Source organism: Arvicola amphibius, chromosome 12, assembly GCF_903992535.2.
Source record: "Arvicola amphibius chromosome 12, mArvAmp1.2, whole genome shotgun sequence".
NCBI classification, from domain to species: Eukaryota; Metazoa; Chordata; class Mammalia; order Rodentia; family Cricetidae; genus Arvicola; species Arvicola amphibius.
The window spans coordinates 90,508,924-90,530,998 of record NC_052058.2 but is presented as its reverse complement, the minus strand read 5'-3'; the positions used below and the strand labels follow the sequence as shown (position 1 = coordinate 90,530,998).

At 41.5% G+C, this 22,075-nt stretch overlaps 1 protein-coding gene across 1 annotated transcript in view; it reads left to right on the top strand.

Moving 5' to 3' along the window:
• Positions 1–22,075, top strand: part of Thsd7b (thrombospondin type 1 domain containing 7B) — a 705,347-nt gene that overhangs the window by 150,205 nt on the left and 533,067 nt on the right. The window contains exon 2 of the mRNA XM_038349733.1: positions 9,257–10,067. Coding sequence (XP_038205661.1) covers positions 9,257–10,067 — 811 coding nt within the window. The remainder of the gene's footprint in view (positions 1–9,256; positions 10,068–22,075) is intronic.

The window sequence follows — 22,075 nt, the reverse complement described above, 5'->3', positions numbered from 1 at the left end:
GAGAAGGCTCCCACAGAGCCCGTCCATGCAGAAGAATCAGAGCCCAGAGCCATTGTCCTTTGCTTCTCAGTCAGCCCCCGCTGTTGGCCACATTCAGAGAGACGGGTTTGGTCGCATGATCCATCAGTCCCATTCCAACTGGAGTTGGTGATCTCCCTTTAGTTCTGTCCCACCGTCTCCATGAGTGAACGCACCCCTCACGTTCCTGACTTTCTCCCTCATGTTCTCGCTCCTTCTGCTCCTCATCAGGACCTTGGGAGCTCAGTCCAGTGCTCCAATGTGGGGCTCAGTCACCTTCCCCATCTGTCGCCAGCTGGAGGTTCCCTCACGGTCCTGACTTTCTTTCTCATGTTCTCTCTCCTTCTGCTCCTCATCAGGACCTTGGGAGCTCAGTCCGGTGCTCCATTGTGGGGCTCTGTCATTTTCTTCATCTATCGTCAGGTGGAGGTTCTATGGTGATATGCAAGAAATTCATCAGTATGGCTATAGGAACTGGCCTTTTCAGGCTCCCTCTCCTCAGCTGCCCAAAGAACTAACTGGGGGCGTCTCCCTGGAAACCTGGGAACCCCTCTAGGGTCAAGTCTCTTGACAACCCTCAGGTAGCTCCTTAAATTAAGATATATGCTTCCGTGCTCCCATATCCACCCTTCCTATGAAGGGGAGAACCGGGGGAGCTCGGAGGAAATAATTTTTCTAAACAAGATGGGGAAGATCTCACATAGTAATAAGTTACTGGTTAAAATTTTAAAAAAAAATCTTTTAAAAATGAGATTTAAAAATTCTGCTCAACCCATGTATCTGGGATTTTGTTCTCTTGGACCAGTTCTTAGCAGAAACACCTGCTGCTAGAAAGATCCGTGTGTCCAGAAGCAGATACGCTCCATGTAAGCATGACCATGGCAGTTTCCATGAAACTGCTAAGAAAATTATTAGCTTTGGTATGCTCGTGTACAAAAAGTGGAATTATTTCCTGAGGGGTTTATTGGGAATCGAGCTATTCATGTGCACCCCACTCTCCTATACCTCTGTAGAGCAGAGCTGCTTTTCCCCGGGGCCTCTAGCAGACAGTGTGGCTCTATCCAGCCTAACATTCACTGATCTCCCACTATGTAAACAGAACTTTAGTCTTATTATTTTAAGCAGGAACACCTCTTAAGAAGTCATCTCTCTCTGTATGTATTCCAGTTCGCTTTGCCCTGCCTGACGTCTAGCCAATGCCGAGATAGCCAGGGAAGAAACTAGGGAAGCAAATCCTGCAGGAGCATTGTGAGAAGTCTGGGTCCCCTCTCTTTGTGGCTCAGATGCTGTTGTCTCCCCCACCCTTAACTGATAGAAACATCTGAGAGAATAATTTTTCTTCTGCCTCACCAGCAAACCCACAGGGCTTAGCTATAGCATTTCCTGTAAGTAAAGTCAGAGTTGAGTGGAGCCATATTTATGGCATGGGAACACCCCATAAATATCTCCTGACAGGTACCAGAGCTCAGTGAGTTCTAAGGCCATCCCCTGTGCCAAGCCACTGAGCTGGGACAGAGGGGCAAAGAGCCCTAGGATCGAAAGGAGGGGCAGGGCTCTTGGCCACTTGCCGTAGCTGTATTCATAGCCCATCCACCTCTTCGAAATATATTTTGCCTAATGGGTTTTGTAAAGGCTCAACACCTCAACATATATCACTGCTACAAATAGCTGAACTGGAATTTTTGGGTGAAAGCTTCAGAGCCAGACAGAGTTCTCTACCTAGAGCGTTCTTTCCTTTCGAGGTTGTTCTTATCTGAAAAACAAAAGCCTATCAAACAAGTGTGTGGTGCTGGGAAGATAGCAGGTATGCAAAATCCAGGAACCTGTCCCCTCTATTGCTGTAGCTCTCCTAAGGCCACATACTTTCTGCCTGTCACCTGAAGATTCCTTCTTGAGCTTAGACCTTGAACTCTAACACACATACTCAAGCAGTACTTCAGCCTATGTTTCATTATGTACAAAGGCAGGAGGATTGCCATTCCTGTAATGATGTCTGAAGGGCCTTGGGAACTTCTCTCTGCTCCGTGTGGGAGTCTAAAGGCATGAAAAAAATCTCAGCGGTGCATCACCTGGGTCGTGTGAGCTCAGTGTGCCCTCTAACCTGTTTGTTCCTCCCCTCCTCTGGCTCCTCCCTGACACAGTCACTCATGAGACAATTATTCTTCCTGTGCAGCTGTCAAATTGTCGTGGTAGAAACCAGAGTGGTGTGCCATAAAGATTGCTTACCACGTGTATGGAAATGCAACCGTCAGCCCTCTTTCTGCTACAAATGGTTATAGGGCCTTGGACACGTCGTTGGGCGGGTCCATAGTCTGCTTCCTCCTGATAGAGCTGTGGGCTGCAAGGTTCTTTTTCCATCCTTGGTTTCTGGAGAGTCAGTGGAGCAGGTTTTAGTGATCTTAAAGGACACGCCAGGGTGCTACAAAGTATAGGCAAGGCAAGAATCTCTCCTTTACACTTCAGAATTCTTAGAAATTTCAACCTGGAAATGCCAGTAAACAATTTGAAGTGGTTTTCTGTTTGTTTGACATTTGCCTCTATTCATAGTAATGAACACACACACACACACATATATGTATATATATATTCACTAATATATATATATTTCTGTCTGCTTTGGCTCTCCTGCTTCTTTTAATAGAGCTGTACCCACTGGCAACTGATAATTTGCAATAAAAAGTGATAAATAACAGGGGTACTTTGCTTTTAAGTCAGTGGCATCTGTCCATAGAGATGAAGTGGGTTTACAATATGCTATTAGTGTCAAACAAAATGTAGTCACAGAGAAAGAGCTGGGGACGGCAGCGACGCTGGGGCAGCCTCACTCCAGTGAGGTATAAACTGCCTATCCAGACTTCCGTCATGGATTCATGAACTTTAGTAGACCTTATCGCACCCATGAAAATGAAATTGTGTTTGCTAAATCCTAATTTTTGCTGCTAAGTTATTCTGAGGGTGATTATTAGAATATTTGACCATGTATATCAACCATGACACGATTGTCCTTTTGAAAGATGACTTTGAGGATTTTATTGGTTGTAAAATCAGCAAATGTGTTTGGGGTGCGTGGAGGGGGGGTGCCTGTGCTATGATATGAGTATAAGATCAGAGGCCAACAGGCAGGCATCCTTTATCTCCTTACACTCTGTGAATCGTGGGGATAGAGGACAGAACTCAGCTTGTCACTCACGGATAGTGGCAGGCTGTTTTACCCACCTTCGAGAGCTTTTGAAGTACTGGGTGGCCGTGTGCGTTTTCTGATGTGGATACATTTAGACACTTACTCAGTGCTTGTGTTTCCATGTGTTGCTGCCTTTGGGACACCTTCTTAACTATACTTCCACTCTAAGGAGACAGAGAAACAATATCTGATTAACACCGTGTGTAAATAAATAGTTAGGGACACAAGAGCCTCTTCATGAGCAAATCACCATTGCATTTAGTGCCAGATTTTGTAAGTGACATTTTATGCCTTGTTAAATTTTATATTTCCAGACTCTACTATAAACCTGCTAAGTAGTATGTACTGAAGGTTTGTTGTAGGAGAATGACTAGAGCTTTTCCCCTTCTTAGGTTTTATGAAGTATTAGGGCTTCCTAGGGTAAGAATATACTATGTAGGAGATATCTTCCTGTCGTTCTTCTATTGCTGACATTAAGGCTTCGAGAAGCAATAATTCTTGCACACATTTTCAGATACTTCTTGGTGATGAGGCACCTTGCAAGTATGTCAATGTTGTTTTCTGTCAGCTTTTATGATGTTGAGGTTTATGTCAGAGGGCTCGGTCGAGTAATTATCCACAAATAATCTGCTTAAGATGCTGAACTCTACATCATCATTCATGTAACTCCTCCACCCTGCTGCCCAAGTTAAAAATAAAGTCAGGATAATAAAGCTGTGGCTAGGACAAATGAATAATAAAACAAACATCTCTTCCGATCGTATGAATGGGATTAAACCAAGGCTGCTGCTTCACCCTGCGCCAAGGGCCATGCAAAGCTGTCAAGATTGTGTTCATTTTTCCCTGACCTCAAGGGTCCCAACTTTTTTCTTCTTGAGTATAGCAGAGATTTTAACAGATGCCACACCTAAAATTATACCTTCCGCAATCTGTCTCAAACAGGGTGATTTGGACTGGGTTATTCATTCATCTAAACTAATCCAGTTAAGAGTAACTTAATTAAGGGAATAAAATCTGCCATCCCTTTTCTGTCTGCAGAGGAATATTGTATCACAACACTGACATATCTGTACAGGGAGCCAAAACATGGGCAGAACATCCTGGAAATTACAGAGTCAAAATGTAAAAATGATGCAAAATTCCTGTTACCGTTCCATGGCCAAAGAACTTTCCTGGAACCAGGACTTGAATGTGTTTATTAAAATTGAGTCAAATTAAAATACCCAACAGTCGGTCCAAGTGTAGAGAATATGCCCAGTGAAGTGCTCAGCTAAAAAATAGGACATCTCTGATCCACTCCCATCAAGGCTCAGGAGACATTGCAGAAAAGGACACAGAAAGATTGTAAGCACCAGAGGTCAGGAAGGGCCAGAGGGAAAGACGGTCTCCTGATTATGATAGGCTTGCTGCATGCATGAACTCAGAGGAGCTGTGGTGGTCTCCATAAGGTCTGTACAAGATCAAGACAGTCAATATTCTAGTATGCGGAGAGGCGCTCAGTAGTTTCACCCCCTAGATGAAACCTAGAGCTATTGGCATCTGGTGGATGCAAGGGGTCGTAGAATTATTTGTTTTTCTCCTCAGGGGATGATCACATATGAACATAGAGAGAGCACTGATTGCACTTAATGGATGGGGAGGAGGATGCCGTGAGCATGACATGGGAGAGTTGGGGGCTAATAAGATCAGAATAAATTGTTTGAAATTCTTAAAGAATAGATAGGTAGATAGATAGATAGATAGATAGATAGATAGATGATAGATAGATGATAGATAGATAGATAGATAGATAGATAGATAGATAGATAGATAGATGATAAAAAGAAAGATTTCAATGCCTGGCAATTAATTCAGGAGTACCTGTTTCTACCTCATAGACAGTAAGGACAGCACACCTCCACCTTATTTAAGCTGGCTCAGGTAAACATATACAAACCAATACTTCTACATTTCTATCAGTGAAAGAGTTTCTCTGGAGTGGTGTATGGCAAAATAATTGTTTAGAGACATATTGTCTTAGTAACTAAACTCTGTGTGGCTTCTTGCCTGCTTTCCATTTAAAACATACGCAGTTACTGAACTGATATTAAAAAATAAAATGAGTTTCTTCATATTATTTATTTAGATATGTAAGCCAAATGTAATTATGATTTTGCATATGTTATTTTTTATCTGCTCATCTTTAAGCCTGTCTCTTATACATGAACTTGGACAAGGCTTATAACATATGTCAAACTTCAGGGACATTTCATATCAATGCATGTGTTTTGAGGCTTTCCCCCCACAAAAGGCAAAAATCCTTCAGGTCTGTGATTCTCATTCATGTGTATAAAAGTTCATACCTTTTTGCTCACTAAAACTGAATAAATCATGGAGCACATTTATTTTCATGTTTGAGAAACGCAAATCACCGCAGGCCACCTGCCCAGAGCCTTCGCCTCTCGTGTTTTGTTTGGAATTTGTTTTTCATTTGTCCTAGGCATACAGGATTCGCTTTGCCCTGGCTCCTCATTCAGTTGCTTTTGTCTGCTTGAGCGCTTGCTTCAGCCTTTGTACACAAACTCTCCGGTGTTTACAGACACACACTTTACAGCCCAGGTGGCCTGCACACCCACTACTCTTCTTACTACCCTTGGTCCTATCCACGGGAATATTGATGAACAAACCCACAGCCTTTACTATGACATGAATTAGGCCTGTGATTGTAGCAATTTAAGTTTTTTAATAGTTACATTTTGTCTTCCATTGATCTGAGAAAATGATGCTATTTGGTAACATTTGGTGCAGAGGAATGTAAACGCTCAAACAAAAATGACCTTGTGTAAGGTTTAAGATGTTTCATATATATTTCAACTAACAAAGTATAAGCTAATTTTTCAAAATTAAAATTTTGAAAGTATCAAAAGAACTTTTAACGAGAAAACAATATTGTAATGATAAGAAATGTCTTAGATAAATGCTTCTAAATGTACAATATCTATTTGATAGTATGTTTTAACTGAATGAAATTTAATATTAACTTATTTAAGACTGAGTAGTAACAAACTGACTTTTTTCCCTCTCTTTAATTCATACCAAAAATCTTGAGTCTCTGTATGCATGTAAGACCTAAGCAAATAGAGATACCCTGGCAGCTTTATTTTAAAGTCCAAGGAACTGTACTTTACAAAATGCTTTCTTTTTGTACGTCGGATTATTTTAATATCACCTATGACTGATTGTATACTTTAAGTTCACCACCGTCATATGCTTTCAATATATCCCTTTATTGAGTGGATCTTGTTAGAGAAACTAAGAGATTATCCAACAGAGTGGACAGTGGCTAGGATACTTAAAATGAAACAAGCACATGGCATTTCTGCTCTAGAGCCTGTGGGCAATGGTCAGCTAGCGAGCATCCGTATTTGCATGTTGCTTATGAACACAGGAGTAAAGACATTCATCAAGCCAGCTAGTGTTGAGAGCACCACTTTGCAAGAGTAATCCCTTTATCATGGGCAGTGGATGCTGGGACGAAAGGCAGAAAGTGAGCAGGCAAAGTCCAAGGTATATTGCTGAGTAAAAGCTAACTCACTGCAATAAAGTACATCTTTTCATGCCCACAAACTGAACTCCCCATTTTGCTGATCTCTTTCATAAATAAAGAACTGTCACCGCAGCTTGACAATGCAGTGTTATCATGTGGCCAGAGTATGGATACGAGGAGGAACTGAACTACCAAGAATATTAGAATGAGATACTATTTTTCTGCTAAAATAACAAACCCTGCCATAGTAGGCAACCCAAATATAGACAGATACCCTAATTCTCTGGGGCTCCGGTGATACTGCTTCCCCAATGCCTGTGACTATTCTAAACATAGAATTGATGGACATGTAAATTGACATGGAAAGTATACTTCATGATGTGATTAAGCTGCATTTGGGGTGCCCTGTGAGACCTGGGAACAGGGAGGCTGTCTTCTTTCCCCACTTGTGGTCATTATTCTGCTTCCTGGGATGCAGAGTGCCTCAGTGACCTCCAGAATCTTGGTAGCGGGCATGAGTTATATAGTTAGCTTTCCCAAACATCCTCAGGTTCAGGTTACATGTGTGAGGAAAGTAAAAGCTGGATATTACATATGATCATTTTATGTCCTTCTAAAACATGTATGATCAAAGATGGGAGATGGCTCAGTGAGAGAAGTGTTTGTTCTGCATGCATAGAGACCTGAGTTCAAACCCCACAACTATGCAAAAGGGCTGGACATGGTGGCACATGCTTATGGTCACAACTCTGGGGAGGCAGAGACAGACAGACTCCTGTAAGTCACACAGGATAGGCTGCTTGGTGAGCTCTAGGGTAGGGAGGAGAGAACTTGCCTCAATAATAAAAAAAGGAAAGAAAAGGCAGAAAGAGAGAAAAAAGAAAAATATGACCGGTGTTCTGAGGATGTCCCCTGACTTTCAGATAAATCCCACCTCTCTGAGAGAGGCTTGCTGGCTGACACCAGAGGAAAGGTCAGCAGACAAGATTAAGAAATGAATGATCTCAGTGGACATCTCCCTTTTATGCAGAAACTCATTAATTAAAGGATCTGCTTGTTACAAGCTAATATGGGAAGGTTGGCCTGGAGTTTGTACCTATCAGAAATCAAAACCAGTTAGGCATTGTGGTTTGTACATCATTTCCAACTTCTTGAGAGGCAGAGGCAGAGGACTGAGAAGTGCTTGATCCCCACAGCTCAAGGCTAACCTAGGCCACACAGAAAGAACAAATGTCTTTAAAACCGAATAGTATTTCATTTTAAATTCTAAGAATAAGGAAGTACTAAATACAGCTAATGGACACTTGAGTCATAAGTTAGATTTCAATGTTAATTCTAATTTTATCTCTTTTGTAGATGTGTGTGTGTGTGTGTGTGTGTGTGTGTGTGTGTGGATAAGGACATTAAAGTATATTCAACAGTCAATGTGTAAGATTCTATATGAAGATTCACAGCATTAGGGCAGGTTATTCTAACTGTATAGAAGTTCACTGAGATGTATAGACTGTGTGTGGTTAATTTCTCTGTGTGTATGTATATTTTTTTATATTATGAAGTCTTAATTTAAAAAGAAGATCAAGATTTAAACAAACAAAACCCTATCTCATTTCCAGGTTCCGATTTTCCATAATCAAAGCAGACGTCATTTCCTGCCTCTCTGTTGTTCTTGTGCTGGATTTGTTTTTCTTCCTGCAGTTCGCCACAGGAAAGAACAACCCAAACTGAGGACAATTATTTAGAAAGTAAAAATATATTAGGATGTTCAAGTTTTTTTAATGTACTTCTCTTTTGAACTTTGTAAATGTATATACTGAGGAAGTAGAAATATGAAAACTCCTACATTATTAAAATCTTGGCTTTGGGGCTTTTATAAATTTTTTTGTTCTTATTACTTTTATAAATAGGGGTGGTTTATCTGCTTATAAGTCTCTGATCATGTGCTTGTCAGGTATCTGAGGCCAGAAGAAGCTTGTGAATTTCCTGGAATTGGAATAATAGATGCTTATGATTTGTTGTGTGGGTGCTAGGAATTGAAACTGGGTCCTCAGGAAGAGCACCCAGGGCTTTTAACAGCTCAGCCCCTATAATTTTCAAATGAAACATTACCAAGCTAGAATGTATCAAGACTAAGTTAGTAGAAGGACTCAATATTGAGTCATATATACAGGCTTCAGAACTTAATAATCGAAACGTCGGATGGTTGGTTAACGGTGTTTCGTTGGTATCGTACTGCCCCGCTAGTCCTCAGACTACCTCCTCAGGTCAGCGCTTCCATTATCTTCCACCTTACATGACTACAGAAATACACATCACAGTATTCAAGTAATTTTTGCTAGTTTGTTGTATTCTGATCAGGGACAGAAGGTAATTTTCACAGTCATTAACCGAGGTAGAGTCCCCCAACTTCGACACTAAATATTACCTCCATTTCATACCAAACTTGTGATTAGTGGATGTATTGCAAAATATGTAGACATACTTCTCTTTCCCCGAGTTGAAGAATGATGGAGAGCCTTGTTTTCCTATCTCAGGTCCCTGGGGAAGGTGTGCAGGTGACTGCGGACCAGGCGGAGCCCAGAGTCGAGCCGTGTGGTGTTTTCACATAGAAGGGTGGACCAGTCCCATGTCGAACTGTGAGGAGAGCAGCCGACCTCCAAAGGAAAGGAGCTGTTTCCGCGTGTGTGACTGGCACAGTGACCTGTTCCAGTGGGAGGTTTCCGACTGGCACCGCTGCCTGCTGGTTCCTGGGGTCCAAGGCGAGCCCCGGCCGCGGGCTGCAGAGTGTGTGACTGCGCAGCACGGTCTGCAGCACAGAACTGTGCGCTGTCTGCAGAAGCTCAACAGAACCATGGTGGCCAGTGAGATCTGCGAACACTTTGCCCCTCAGCCCCCCACAGAGCAAGCCTGCCTCATCCCTTGCCCCAGGGACTGTGTGGTATCTGAGTTCTCCCCATGGTCCACTTGCAGCGAAGGGTGTGGGAAGAAGCTGCAGCACAGAACTCGCGTGGTCATCGCGCCCCCTCTGTATGGAGGTCTGCAGTGTCCGAATCTGACTGAATCCAGAGCCTGCGAGGCTCCGATTTCCTGTCCTCTTGGGAAAGAGGAATATTCCTTCAGCCTTAAGGTGGGACCGTGGAGCAAATGTAGACTTCCTCACCTTAAGGAAGTCGACCTCAGTGGAAGAAATGTCCAGGATTTTAGCTCTGATTCAAACGAGCAAGTCACCCTAACACAACAGAGTTACAAAGCACAACACCACTCTCAGCATGGTGGTGTAGAGATAGGTTTTCAAACCAGGCAAGTGTGGTGCACCAGAAGTGATGGAAGAAACGCCCTGTTAAGGTAGGATGTCCTCCCTGCTTCTCTTTCCTAGACCTCGGATATTTTAATGAGCATAGCCATAGGGGTTCTTTGCGATCCCTATAAAGACGAAATAACAATCCAGTTTGTAATTTGGAGTGTTAGAGACTTACGGTTCACTTAAGAAAATTTCTATTTCTATTAGGAATGTCAGACATTTCATAATATAAGTAGTCAAGGTCTTAAACTTTTATTGCTTTGCTCTGTGTCTGTCTGTCTGTCGCTCCATGCATGTGTCTCTGTCTCTGTGAGTCTATGTGTCTCTGTATATCTCTGCCTCCACTCCTTCCCCATGTGTGTGTATGTGCATGTATGTGTGTGTGCATACGTGTGCCTCTTTGTGTGCGTGTGATGTACATGCACATATCAAGAGGGAAGAGCACAATCCCCAACAGGAATAGTCAGTTCTTTCCTTCCACCATGAGGGTCCTGGGGATCTAACTGAGGTTGTCAGGCCTGGCAGCAAGCATCTTTATCCACTGAGGCATCTCATCTATCCCACGATGCTTTAAATTCTCATGTGATTACTAACTCCTTCACACAAGCTAAAATCTTTCATTTCTCCATTTCAGCCCAATATTGGCGAGTATAAAGAGGACTTAAGTGACTCCCGTAATAAGAGCTAAAGAGTCTTCATGTTGAGAACCCAGCCTTGCTCCCAGATACAGAACATGAACGCATCATTGTTCCCTGCCCTTTACAATGCAGCTGTGGTGTTTCGAGCTTATTTCTGCATTCATTTCTTTTCTACGTTTTCTGCCACTAGAAAAATCCTTAAATCTCTGAGTTAAATGTGTTTTTATATTAGTAACAGCACCAAAACTTAACCCAAGACTGCTTTTTTTTTAGTATTGCTTAATCAAAAATAAAATTTGCATGAGTAATAATTAAAATTACTTTCTGTATAGAGAACAAATTCTTCAAAGCAATAATTTAGATATCAAAATTGTTTAGATGTATTCTTTCAAAACTTCTTTTAAACGTCCACAGAGCCATGCTGAAAATGTGTTTAGCTTTCTTCCGAGCTACTTAAATGGAAATGTTAGTAAATTTTGACATCCATTAAGCGCACACAATTAAGGTACCTTTCAGTAATATTTAAATAATCAAATAGCACAATACTATTGTCAGGCTGTAATCATTATCATCAGTGGTTCTTTCTTGAGATCACAAAAGAGGGCCCCCTGTTTAGTAATGTAATGATGGCATTCCTCACGGTCCTTCGGGAGGAGTGCCTGTCATCTGTGAGTCTCCATTCTCATTCACACCATAAACAATGGGCAAGGACACTGGAGACTAATTTCTGCTACTTTACTCCTCTCTCTGAAAAGCCCCAAAGATTAAATAGAGGATCGGGATGATTTATTGGAACACATTGTATGTCGAATATTTCATATTTATTTCTTTAATGAATAATGCAGTCAGAATTCCCATTTTATTAATTATCTGTTTGTTTCTACAAGATTCCCTTTTGTTAAAAAGTAAGCCTTTTTTATTTTGTTTTATATCTTTAAAAATAGATTTTTCAATACAATATATTCTGAGTATGGTTCCCTGCCCCCAAACCCTCTCAGTATTTTCCCATCTCCCCTCACAGCCAGATCCATATTCTTTCAGTCTCTCCTTTTGAAAACAAACAAACATCTAAGGAGAATAATAAAATGAGAAAAAACAAGTCAGAATAGGACAAAACAAACAGAATAAAAAGAGAAAAAAAGAAAAAAAGCATTAAAAATGCACATAGACGGAGAGAGACACGTGTTTGTACACACAGGAATCCCTTAAAACTGCAAAGTCGGAAGACATGCTATATATACAAATGACCTGTAAGGTTTTAGGGGGAGAGAGAGAGAGAGAGAGAGGCCCTGACCCAGCATTATAAACAACCAAGGAAACTACAAAGATCAAAGCTGTCCCGAAGTTCCTTTTGTGCTTGCCGTCTACTGGTCTACAGCTGGGCATGAGGCTACCCTTATGGGTGGTTTGTTTCCTCAGTGAGGCTCTCTTGATGAGAATTCATGTACCATTCACAAGTGTTTATTAATTCGAACTAGCTTCTGGGTTAGAGATGGGAGGAGGCATGTGTCCACATCTCTTCTCTCTAAGACCCCATCAGAAGTTGCCCGTGCAGGTCCTGTGCCTGCTGCCACAGTCTCTGTGAGTTCATGTGTGTGCTGGTGGTGCTGTGTTTAGAAGGTCTTGTTCCTTGGTGCCTTCATCTCATCTAATGCCACATCAGTTTCCATTTACAGTAGGAGGTTTTGCTTTAGAGTAGAGTAGCAGCACAGAGTTCCCCAATCCGTCTTCCTGTTCCCAAACAGTTCTGCTCTTGTGTAACAGTTTGCATTAGGGTGATACTCTTGCCCAAGCTAAGTAATACACAGAATATTTTTATCTCCACAGTTAATTCATATATTGAAAATCTAACCTGAAATGAAATGAGTCTGAGGGGGAGGTCATTCAGGCAGCACGGTGGAGCCCCTGCATATGGATCTATGGTTTTATTAGACTTTTTTTTTCTTGCTGTTTCTGTCATGATGGTTTCAGTGTTTAATCTCAGAGGGAGATTATTACCACAACTTGATTGGTACCCTGCTCTATTTCTTGACTCTGAGCTGTTACTAACATTTTGTTTCTTGAAAACTGTGTAGCCCATAGTACTTCTGTTATAATATGGTGAACCTTACTAAGAGTGTAGTTATAAAAAGATGCTATAGTTTAGGATCATCAACATGAGCCAGTTTATTCCATGGTTAGAGGTTGGAAAGCCCTAAATAAAGGGGGGGGGGGATTTGTTTCCTCATGAGGGATCTCTTCCCAGCCGCCAGTCCAGCTTTTATACACGCCTTTGTGTGGAAAGAAGGAAAGAAAGCTTCTTTGTATGAGTGCTAAATTTTACCCAAGAGTCCCCTTCATGCCCTAGGCAATTCTCAAAGTCCCCAACTCCTAAAATGAGTTTAAGTCTCAATTCAGGAGATGCAATTTAGTCCCCAACATGCACTTAGTGATAGCTGCTGAACCGAGACCAGTACTAACATATTTAGAGTTGGGGGTTTGCATCTGTCTTTGCTCTTCATATAGGCCATGGGTTGCACAAGTAGATAGTAACATGTCTCCATCATTGCATTATCTTCCAGAACTGATTCTTACTCTCACCCCCACGAAGTCCTGGGGACCATTGTTCATTTCCCAATCTCAAACTTTTTAAGTTTTCAGAATGTCACCGAGCTGTAATTATGTAACATGTAACCTCCTTTGATTTCTTTTCATTTACCAGTGTGCATTTCATTCATCCTTGGTTTAGCCCAGTGGTTTCTCTCCTTGCTGTTTTCCATATGTGAGTGGTACTTGTACATGCCTCTGCCAGCCCAGCAGTCTGAGGAGGATGTCAATTCTCTTTCTCTTGCCACAGTGCTTCTCACTGAATCTGGAGCAAGGCTGACAGCCAGCAAGCCCCAGAAATCCTAATGTCTACACCCCCAGCAACATTGGAATTATGTGTGTGCACAGGCACACCAGGCTTTTACTGTGAGTGCTGAGGATTTAATTCAGGTTGCGTCAAATACTGAGACACCCCTCAGCTCAGTATCCACTTCCTTTTCATCACCAACTAATGTAGTATAGTATGGTACCACAGGTCCTTTCTCCATTCCCCAAGGATCATTTTGGCTGCTTTCAAGTTTGGGGCTATTATGAATACAGTACGAGTAAAAAGAATTATACAACTATTTTTGTGTACACTGTTTCAACTCTTTTGTGTAGATCCTAAGGAGCACAGTCACTGTGGGCAGGGAGTGCTTGGCTTCTGTAAGGAATTGTCAAGTGTGTGGCAGGGAGAAATGGCTGAGTGGTTGAGAGTACGCATCCCTGCAGAGGACCTGAGGTCATTTGCCAGCAGCTACACGGGCATCTCACACTCTCCAGTCACTGCAGGTCTAGAGAATTTGAAACTCTTTTGTGACATTTGAGTGCATTCTCATACATATGGCATATACCCCACAGATACACACATGCAATTAAATTAAATTGAAATATTAAAGTAGAAATTCCAACTCTCATTTTTTTTTAACTCTTTACTCTTTGGGGGCCTTAGCTTGGCTTGTTTCTAACCAGCTTTTCTTAACTTAAATTATCTTGTCTACCCTATGCCTCTGGGCTTTTACATTTTTCTATTTATCTCTATCTTTCTTTACTTTTTACTCCATTGCTTGTTGTGTAGCTAGGTACATGGGCCCTGTAGCCCTTCTCCTTCTTCTCCCCACTGCCTCCCCTTCCCCAGCCCGCTCCTCAATCTTTTTCCCCTTCTGTTTATTCTCTCCTCCTGGCTTCCCCGCCTATCATTTCTCCTGCCTTACTATTGGCCATTCAGCTCTTTATTAGACCAATCAGATGTTTTAGGCAGTCAAAGTAACACAGCTTCACAGAGTTACACAGATGCAACATAGAAGAGGGCAACACATCTTTACATCATTAATCAAATGTTCCACAGCATAAATGAATGTAACTCATCTTCAACTAATATTCCACAACAGCCAACTCTTTCTAGGGTGTTAAGACCACTTTACATTCTTACAACCAATGAAAAGGATCCCTATGTTTTTGCATCCCAGCATTTGTTGCTGCTATCTGTGAAGGCTGATGTAATTGGTGAGTGTTGTTGTCTCTTTGTGTGTAGGTGTGTGTTTGTTCCTTTCTTCTCAGTATTTACCCTGCATCGTCTTCCCCGAGTTTCCTAAAGTTATGATTTGCTATCTGTTGTTAATTTTGAAGTAAGATTCATGAAAGGATCCCCAAGGAGTTGACTCTACCATGATCTTTTTAACTGTTCACACTGAACCTCAATCCACCTTTGTTAGGTCTCTCTACCCTGTCAGGCCTGAAGGTCTGATTTCTGCTTCTGCTTTTCTTTCAGTAAGACTATGCTTGTTTTCCTCAGCTGTTTGCCTCTGCAATTTTGCACTCAGTTAATTACCTTTGGACATTAGTTCTCTGATGGATATAAGGGTTGTTTGTCAGTCTATGTGGCTTCTATGTCTAAGACCCTTGCATGCCTGGATGGGCACCAGAGGTCCCTGTGATCTGTTTAACACTTCGGGCAGCATATTGAACCAGACCAGCTCTCTCCACATTATGCCCTGACATCGTATCTCAGGAACATTCATTTCATTTAGTCATCAAGGGTTATGAAATGCCTCATATTCTGCCATGGAATGATCAAGCTGTTAGGAAATATGGTGCTAGTGAGGGCATTTCTGTGTCTCCACCTTCTACTGCCAAGACAGAAGTGGTGCCCTTGCCAAGCGGTTTGAGCTTGTGGTTGACAGAGCTGTCTCATTTCTGGATGACTCCCCAAACTGTGCTGGCATCGCCTCATAGGAATGATGAAAAGGTTGAAATATATCTCCCCAAAGAAATTTCTTTCCATAATCCTTCCCTTTTAGTTTTATGCAAGCATGTATTAATTATATCTAATGGGTTTCCTAAAGGTATTTTCACACATGTGTATATTTTCATCATATCCACCCTCGGTTACTATCATTGTTCCCCTCCATTCCTGTTGGTTCCTATCCTTCTTCTAAAGTTCCCATCCAGGTTTGGTGTCCGGTTTTTGCTTGTTTGTTTTGGTGACTCACTGAGTTACTTACAGGAACATGGGATGGGTTATTTACAGGAGCATGAGCTACTTACCTCTGACAACACCAGGGAGAAAAATTTCTCTTCCTGTCACAGCAACCATTAACTGCCTAGAGATCCTTAGGGAGGGTTGAGCCAGTGAGGACCTTCCCCATTCCATGGTGGAATGTCAACAGGCCAATCTAGTATAGGTCTTGTCCAGATAATCACAGCAGGAGAGCAGGTTATTACACCGTGACTATGTCATGCTACTGTACTTTCAGTGTCTAGGGAAAACATTGCTATCTTTTGAGCCTTTAAGTTTGTCCTAATCTGTGTGCTTTGTCTGAATGTAAAAACTGCCTTCTCTCTGTCATGCTTCTATGTTTAGGCCTGCTGCCCTTTGTTGGTCTTTGGGGAGCTACAATGACAGTACTGTTGCATTTCGTCTGTTTTGACTAGGGCATCTGCTAGCTCTTGTGCCTACGGTGTAGGGAAAAAACTGCCTCCACTTCCATAATGCAGCTCCTGTAGGGCTTTGCTGAAAGTCTCTTTCTCGGTCTAGGAAACAGCTTTAATGAATGCCCTTTTGCTGGCCAGCTCATCGACTACCATGTCCTTCAATAAACACCCCCAGCGATTTTCCTTTCACATTTACTATTTGCAGTGGTGAGCAGGGCATGATTCTCTGTGCTATTCTCTTCATCATCATCGATTTGCCTCTTATATTTCAATTCTTTTTAATGATCAATGTATTTTATTTCCTGTGTATGACTTCTTCACCTGCATGTGTGTTAAGTGCATCATGTGTGTGCAGTCCTCACAGAGGCCAGAATCAGGTGCATCGGACTAGAGTTCAGCAGATGGTTGGACTGCTTTGTGGATGCTGGAAGCTAAACATGGATCTTCTGCACAGGCAGCAAAAGCTCTTAACCACAGAGCCATCACCCCACTCCCTTGAGCTTTTGCTTTTAATAGTATTGCATCTCCTAATTTTTCTTCTTCAGTTTCATGAGTCTCTATTTTCAGTTCCATTATTACCTTTAAAGGTACCTGTTAGGGCCTGACAGTGGTGGTACATGCTTTTAATCCCAGCACTTGGGAGGCAGAGGCAGGTAGATCTCTGTGAGTTCAAGGCCAGCCTGGTCTACAAGAGCTAGTTTCAGGATAGGCACCAAAACTACAGAGAAACCCTGCCTTGAAAAACCAAAATAAATAAATAAAGACACTTGTTGGCCACACATCCTACCAATTTTTCTTTCTCTATCAGTGGCTACTGACTCTTTATATTCATAAAATGAGAATTTTTTTAAGTTTTTGTTTTTATTTCACATTTTATTGCCAGAGTAGACATATGTCTATGTTAAGAAACAGAACACAATCCATAGTTTTGTTTTTTGTTTTAGGTGAAATTATTTGATTTTTATTCTGATCCAGAAGAACATTTGGTATGGGCATCATTTTAAGACCCATGATCATTTGGACAGTGTTAAATACACTTTAAATCCTCAGATCACCTTAGATGAATAAATACAGCATTGCATCCCCAGAGAAAGACACCTGAAAGATGACACATCTTAAGGCTATAGAAAGAACCATCACCTTGGCATCTCAGCTATGATTGTTACTCTGTTCTTTTATGTATGTCCCTGAACTGGAGCTATTTTCCTGTTCCTCACCAAGCATAAACAAATGTCAACTGCCTTGCAAATTCTTCTGACAATTCATTCTTAGAAACTAAGGTCATGCGATTGCCCCTTGTGTTGGTGAGAAGAGGAATGGAGGAAACATTTTTCCCCACTACGTCATGGTTTTCATATCTGCTTTCCCTCCTCATCCATATTGCTGTAATTTTATTTTTAATATACTGAATACTAATGTGGTTTCAGCTACCATGAATGCTAGTTCTCTTCCTCTTGGGTGGGAAGTTCTGCAAGGAGCAGTTAAAACCAGCCCACAGACCCAAAGAAAAACATACATAGATCCTCCTGGAAATAGGAAGCAGACAAGATAGCCAGGCAAAAGCATGGGAGTTAGGGTGGGGTGGGGAGAAGGGGAGAGGGGGAGAGCTTTGGGGGAGTGGGATGGTTGAGATGGAGGAAGGACGGATATGGGAGCTGGGAAGAAGATATCTTAATTAAGGGAGCCATTTTGGGGTTGGCAAGAGGCTTGGCTCTAGAGGGGTTCCCAGGTATCTATGCGGATGTCCCTAACTAGGAACCTAGGCAGTGGAGGAGAGGGTCCCTGAATTGGCCTTGTGCCGTAGTCAGAATGATGACTATCTTGAATATCACTATAGAACCTTTGTCCGGAAACGGATGGAGATAGAGACAGAGACCCACGTCAGAGCACTGGAAGGAGCTCCCAAGGTCCAGTTGAAGAACAAAAGGAGGGAGAATATGAGCAAGGAAGTCAGAACCATGAGGGGTTGGTCCACCCACTGAGACAGTGTGCCTGATCTAATGGGAGCTCACCAAAGCCAGCTGGACTGGGACTGAACAAGCACTGGACCTTCTGCATGTGGCTGGCAATTGGGGCAGACTGAGAAGCCAATGATAATGGCACTGGGATTTGTCTCTACTACATGTACTGGCTTTTTGGGATCCTATTCTATTTGGATGCATACCTTATTAAGCCTGGATGGAGGGGAGAGGGTTTTGAACGTCCCACATGGCAGGGTACTCTGCCCTCTCTTAGGACTGGAGGGGGAGAGGAAAGGGTAAGTGGGTGAGCGGGAGGGAAGTGGGAGGAGGGGAGGAAGTGGAAATTTTGAATGGTATTATTTATAAAGTAATAAAAAATAATCTGATGGGAACAACAGCTCACAAAGAGAGCAGCTTCTGTGTTGGTTTGGAAGATGAGTGAGGTGTCAAAACCTCCACTGTTACTGTTCGGCAATGGTGAGTTCCTCTGGTGCAGTTGGGAAGACACCAGTGCACTCACGTTTACAGCTGCTCTCTCTTCTTGGCCAGGTCCCCTTTACTCTCTTTTTGCTGGTGACATACGTATGTTCTTTTTTTCATTTTTGATCATTCTTTCTCCTCCCCTGTCTCCTTCTAAATTCTCCTCCCCTCCCTATATGCCCAATTCCATGTTCTTTTTGAACCTTGATTTTAAATTTAGTAAGCTACACTCTGTCTTTTAAGAGGTGAGTAGAAGCCAAATGCATTTAAGGTTGTCAGTGAGAACTGACTAGTCCCTGGTTGATTCTGATTTGTTTCTTTACTGTTACATCTTTGCTTCCTCCCCTATTAGAATAAGAGATCTGCTGGCTGATCACATTGGGCAACATGGATTCTTTCTGACTTTTCTTCAGTTTGTTCTTCTCATGAACTTTATTCTTTACTACATCTAATGATTGGTACTGTCTTTCTTCTTCCTCTCTGTATAACATTCCTTCATGTGTATTTTGAAGTGTTGTCTTGGATATCCTGAGATGCTCTCATCTTACAATAGTTTTGTTTCTTTATAAATTTTAAAAGATAAATTTTAATAAACATAGAAATATTGGTGGACAGTTATCTACTTCCAGGACTTGAAATACATCATTCCATTCATTCTGTTGATTGCTGACAAGCCACTATTATTCTAATATTTCTGTCTTTTTATGTACTTTGGCATTTTTCCATTATACCTTTTCATATTGTCATTTTATGCTTTTGTAGTTTTGACATCTTGACTGTGATATTACACAGAGAGATTATTTTCTGTTCATGTTTATTTGAGGTTGCATATGCCTCTTGTATTCAGATGTCAATTGCTTTCTCAAAGGTTGAGAAATTTCTTACTGCCATTTCTTAAAATTTTGGGGGCTTTAGTCGTTGCCTTGGCACCTTCTCTTTCCCTGGGGAAGCTTTTTAGTAGCCTCTGGAATATGTTCCAGAATGGTTAAAGTTGTGGCAATGCTCATTAATTTTTTGCATATAGCTATTTCTTTTTATGCCACCATGTCATCCATCATGAAATTCTTTCTCAGACTTTGTGTTTTCTGGCCATCGTGTTTTTATTTTTATTTTATTGCTTGAGATTTATTTCTAGTATTTATTTGTTAATGTTTATTTTTCTAGTGAGTAAACTCTGGGGCCTGTGGTGTTGTTTTAATCATAAGTATGTCTTTGGAAGGATAACTTTCTAGGAATACACAGAAAAGACAGATCTATACAAATCTTATTAGGTATTGGCGTTTTTCCTTCACAGCTGCGTCACTGTCTCAAGATTCTAAATTGAATTACTTAGACCAAGGACTTTTGGTCATTGGGAATAAAATTCTCGAGTAGTAATGATTAAAGTTCCTTCTAAGAGAGTAACGTTGTCCTATCACTAGGAAAGAGAGGGAGCAAGGGAGGGAGTGAGGGAGGGAGGGAGCGAGGGAGGGAGGGAGCGAGGGAGGGGGAGAGAGAGAGAGAGAGAGAGAGAGAGAGAGAGAGAGAGAGAGAGAGAGAGAGAGAGAGAGAGAGAGAGATTCTGTCTCCAGGATGGGAATGCCAGGATAATGTAAACATGAAAAACATGAATTTCCTTTCCACAATCAGGTTTATTTTTAGAGGAGTAGATGGGAAGGAGAGATTTTAGTTAAGATATAACTGCACTCACCCAAGGCTGGGGTTAAAGATAGGTTTTTCTTTCTGATATAAACTTAGGACCTGACTAATTTGAGTTTACAACAACAAGAATTTTACATGTTTTAACTAGGCAAAAACAGAAAAAAATGAACTAAAAAGAAGTTCTTTAATTTTGACTTTGGCTCCTGCGTAAATTTCTGATCTAAAAAAAAAAATTATTTCTCACTTGGTGGTAGTAGCACACATCTTGAAACACAGTGCTCAGAAGGCAGAGGCAGGTAGATCTCTGTTCTACAAGAACTAATTCCAGGACAGCTAAGACTGTGACACAGAGAAACCCTGTCTCGAAAGACAAAACAAAAGAAAAAAAAACTAAGGAAAGAAAGAACAAATAAAAGAAGAAGAGAGAAAGAAAAAGAAAGAAAGAAAGAAGGAAGGAAGGAAGGAAGGAAGGAAGGAAGGAAGGAAGGAAGGAAGGAAGGGAGGAAGGAAGGAAGGAAGGAAGAAAGAAAGATCACTTCTCTTCCAGGGACTCGGTTTTCTTCTGCATAAAAGGAAGACAGTGGCTAAGGCCTCAGATGATGGTTCTGTGGCCTTCTTCTCTCCTTAGCAGCACACACTGTCAAATCTGTGCCTGTACATCATTCTTAGGATTCTGTCTAAGAAATTTGTAGAAGATAAAATCTCCTCTACTCAGAAACTTGCACTACATTTTAAATTTCTGCTGGATGAAGTTTTTTGGTGACAGGAGATGATCATAGTATTAAAAACATCCCAGTTTTCTGCAACAGCACACCACGGGGGTTCCTTCTGGAGGCTTTAATGCCGCGGTATGTCTGTGTATTTACCTCTGTATCTATGGAGAAATCTCAGTTCCCTAGGAACAACCAAACAGCATGTAAACAGAATCTCATACTGCTATTTTAGCTTTAATGTGATTTTAGGTTTATTGCCTATTGAAAAATTCAAAATTGTATGCATCAGGAAATTGAGAGGAATTTTAATACTGAGGTTTGGTTTAATTCTAGGGTTTGGTTTTACTGAACATTAGAGAAGAAAAAGCTGCTTCTCCTCTTATTTCCAAACCCTGGCCTTAACTAGGCAAATGAATTAATAATGTGAGAAATCCGTCAGGTTCATTTGGTAAGAAAGGAGGCTGTAGAAATTATTTACAAAGTCTTTGAGAAAAATCCACCTGATAGTGACAAGTGTTTTCCTTGGAAAGTTGAAGTCACCTCACATTCAGAAATCATCTTCCAGACAGTACTTAGAATGTTCTGCTTATTCCCATGTCTTTGTTTTCAAAATCTAGCAGTGTGGTGGGTAGGACTGGTCACTTAGAGCAATGTTCTTAACGGCCAGGAACTCGCAGGGGCCTTGGTGCGTGCAGACTTTTCTTTCAAGTTCTCATCCTTGCCATCTTTTTGTTTGTGTGTCTCCTTGTGCCTGGCAGGTGGCAGAACCCAAAATTCAGCAACACTAATAGCACATATGATCACCCAGGTCTGTCTTTTCTGATTCTACCTCGGCTCTGGTTCTGGTCTCCGCTATCATTTCATTTCTTGGTATTATTTTCATGATGTGATCTTTCAAATGTTCAACCCAGCTAAAATTGGGTAGCGGTAGAAGTGCCCATTATCCTGCTTTTATGTCACAATTTGAGTAATCTGCTCCTGTGTGGATGGCAGTATTTCCTAAATGAATGGAACAGACACACGTCAGAATGGCCCACTGCTTTATCTGGACTATCCAAAAATGCTCTCTTATTGGCAATTTCATTTCTGAAAAAAAATGCATTTTTAACTATAAAGTTAC